General features: G+C 43.8%; 1 protein-coding gene across 1 annotated transcript; it reads right to left on the reverse strand.

Annotated features, from left to right (window-relative positions):
* Positions 1-1433: 1433 nt before the first annotated feature.
* On the reverse strand, positions 1434-1838 carry H257_17911 (hypothetical protein; the record flags this gene model as incomplete). The annotated part of the gene is made up of 2 exons (XM_009846874.1): positions 1434-1595; positions 1662-1838. The coding sequence occupies 2 exons, from the start codon at positions 1836-1838 to the stop codon at positions 1434-1436; spliced, it is 339 nt and encodes a 112-aa protein (XP_009845176.1).
* Between the last annotated feature and the right edge of the window lie 759 nt (positions 1839-2597).

Genomic DNA, 2597 nt, shown 5'->3' on the forward strand with positions numbered 1-2597 from the left:
TTCTACGGCGGAGAACATGGAAGACTGATCGACCAACAATTGCATTTTACGTCAAAAGTCAGATTGATTTACATTTTTTATTGAAATATATCGAATGCACCCCGAAATATATTGAGCACTCGCTGAATTGAGCGCATACACAGTGACACATAACGAACGTCGCTTGAAATATACTGCAACCTTCTTGGTTGCAGGCGAAATATAACGAATATACAACGAACGAAGTGGAACCGCCGCGAATTGCTTGTTCATTTCGCGAAAAAGTATGGTGAGGTCCTGAAATTAACCGAAAAAAGGTGTAGTTGTGTCATTGCTTTTGTGTTTGCGTATTGAAAGTAGTGTTATCTGACTACGCGGGACATAATATTGTTGGTTAGTGAAATGCAATAGGTGACATATCAGGATGATAGAGAATTTGATAACTCTTCGACACATGTCACAATAACAATATTTGACCGAATAGAATAGTTGCGTCTTAGTTATTGTGTTTTCCTGTTGAAAACTGAGTTTTCTGACTGATCTGGACGACAAATACCTGGTTACAGTGGATCCCCGGTTTTTGCAGCATGGGTGAAATATAGCTTTGTAGAGGTAAGTATACACAAAGGTTATTGGTTTTGGGAGAAGTTTGGCTAAAAGGCTTTGAATTTCAAATTGTATCGATTCTTCAATCTCCTGTTAAGAATGAAAGTTGCTCAGGATATTAATTTATACGAGCTGCAAAAACCGGGGATCCACTGTACTTTATGCAAACAGTACTCATACCGTACAGCGTTTCGAAATAAACACATGGCAGGTCAGTGGATATTTCTACTTGGTTTAAGTATATTATTTAAGTGGGAGTGCCGTTCCTCCTACACGACCAAATGACTTGAGATTTGTATTGGAAACGACACCACGACTGCGTCACTTGCATAACCTCGTCGCCGTTTGTTGAAATGTTATCTACTAACCCTTTTCCTTCATACATGCTAACCTGGACTCCTTGGTCGTGATTTCTGGAATCGAATCAATAAATTCGACGATTTCTGATCCAAAATGTCCAAGGGCATTTGAAAGGTGTAAGTATGGGAACCTGGGCCAAAAGTTGAAAAGTTTGCATCGAGCTAATCAGTTTTCATTTTTTACGGCGTCATTTGAAACTTTACCATAGTTAAAAGCAAAAGACACTGTTTGACGCTTACAAACGCGAGCTTAAAATGCTACTTTAATGAGATGTGTAGTTTAGATCCATATATCTCGTGTATGTTGTACACCACGGATTGTCGCCTTCAAGTGTGGCCTCAGTATAAACCACTAACTACTGTACTGCTACAAAAGTACTGTCCCACATTGTGTTACCACAGGATAAACACACTTTTTCCACAATACTGAGACCAAACTCATATGATTGGATCAACAGTAAATGCATTAATTGGTTATTAATCCTTGGCCTACAATATAAGCGAGATAGGGCAGGACACGTTTGACATAAGAAGACCGGCGCGGAGCAGAGCCGCCTTCTTCAGGTGAGGCAAGGCGAAGTTGTTGTCGCCGTCATGCTCGAGTACCAGCCGCATCACCACTTGAAAGGTGAGAAAGATGCTCTCGAGCTTCTTATAGCTCAACACATCAAAGACAGCGAGGGTATATCGGATTACATCATCCACAGTTCGACTAACCTTCGTTATCTGAAGGGATTGAATCGAAGCGAAAATGCCAAGATCCAGCGCATTCAAGTCTGGGCTCTTCGAAGGCTGACGGTGCATCACAAACGGTTTAAAATGCGATACGTTCCAGCTTGTTGGCATCCGACAGGAGAGGCTTGATGCTTGTCGAGTGTCCACGAAACGTTCCATTCTTCAGGTCCAGACTAACCGGGAAAATCGGACTGAATCACGGGAAAACGTGAAGGAATCACGGAAAATCGGACTGTGTAATACTTGAAGTAGCACCAGTCCAGCACATGGGATTGGCATTCCAAGTGGCCTGAGCAGATTCAAATTGGAAGAAACCTAAAATGTGAGTTTGACAGAAACAGCCAAAAATGAACCTCTCAACATTAATAAATGGAGTGATGAAAATATATTCAATATCAAAGGTTATCCATAATGGTACACTGCTCCATCAAAGAGTTCTACTACGAAGTATAGTAGTTTTCGGATTGTACGTGATTTTGTATGTAGATGTGTGTAAAAATGTAAAAAGGTACAACCGGGTGGGGATTCGAATCCGAGTCTCACGCTTTGCAATCTGACACTCTAACCACCCGGCGAGTTCGACGGACCTGCCGCCTGCCACCACCATTGCATGGAGATGTGTGGCTCCGCCTCCTGTTCCGCATGCTCCCGGTCAACTGCCGCTTTGCCTACCTCCAGGTTGAGCGACCTGACGCTATCTGCTGTACCTACGGCTGTGGTCAGGTGGAGACCCAGCACCATGCTTTCCATGCCTGCCCTCAAATCCACCCTGTATGGTCGTTCCACCGTGATGCCTGGAGACCCTTTGGTGCTCCGTTTACATGGTCCACCATCTCGGACCTGGACCTTTTCACGGTCAACTCGCGCGGTGACCGCCACAAGGACGCCGTCAAGACCCTTTGGATCCTCCTCACGGCC

The sequence above is a fragment of the Aphanomyces astaci genome, assembly GCF_000520075.1.
Source record: "Aphanomyces astaci strain APO3 unplaced genomic scaffold supercont1.127, whole genome shotgun sequence".
Taxonomy (NCBI): Eukaryota; Oomycota; class Saprolegniomycetes; order Saprolegniales; family Verrucalvaceae; genus Aphanomyces; species Aphanomyces astaci.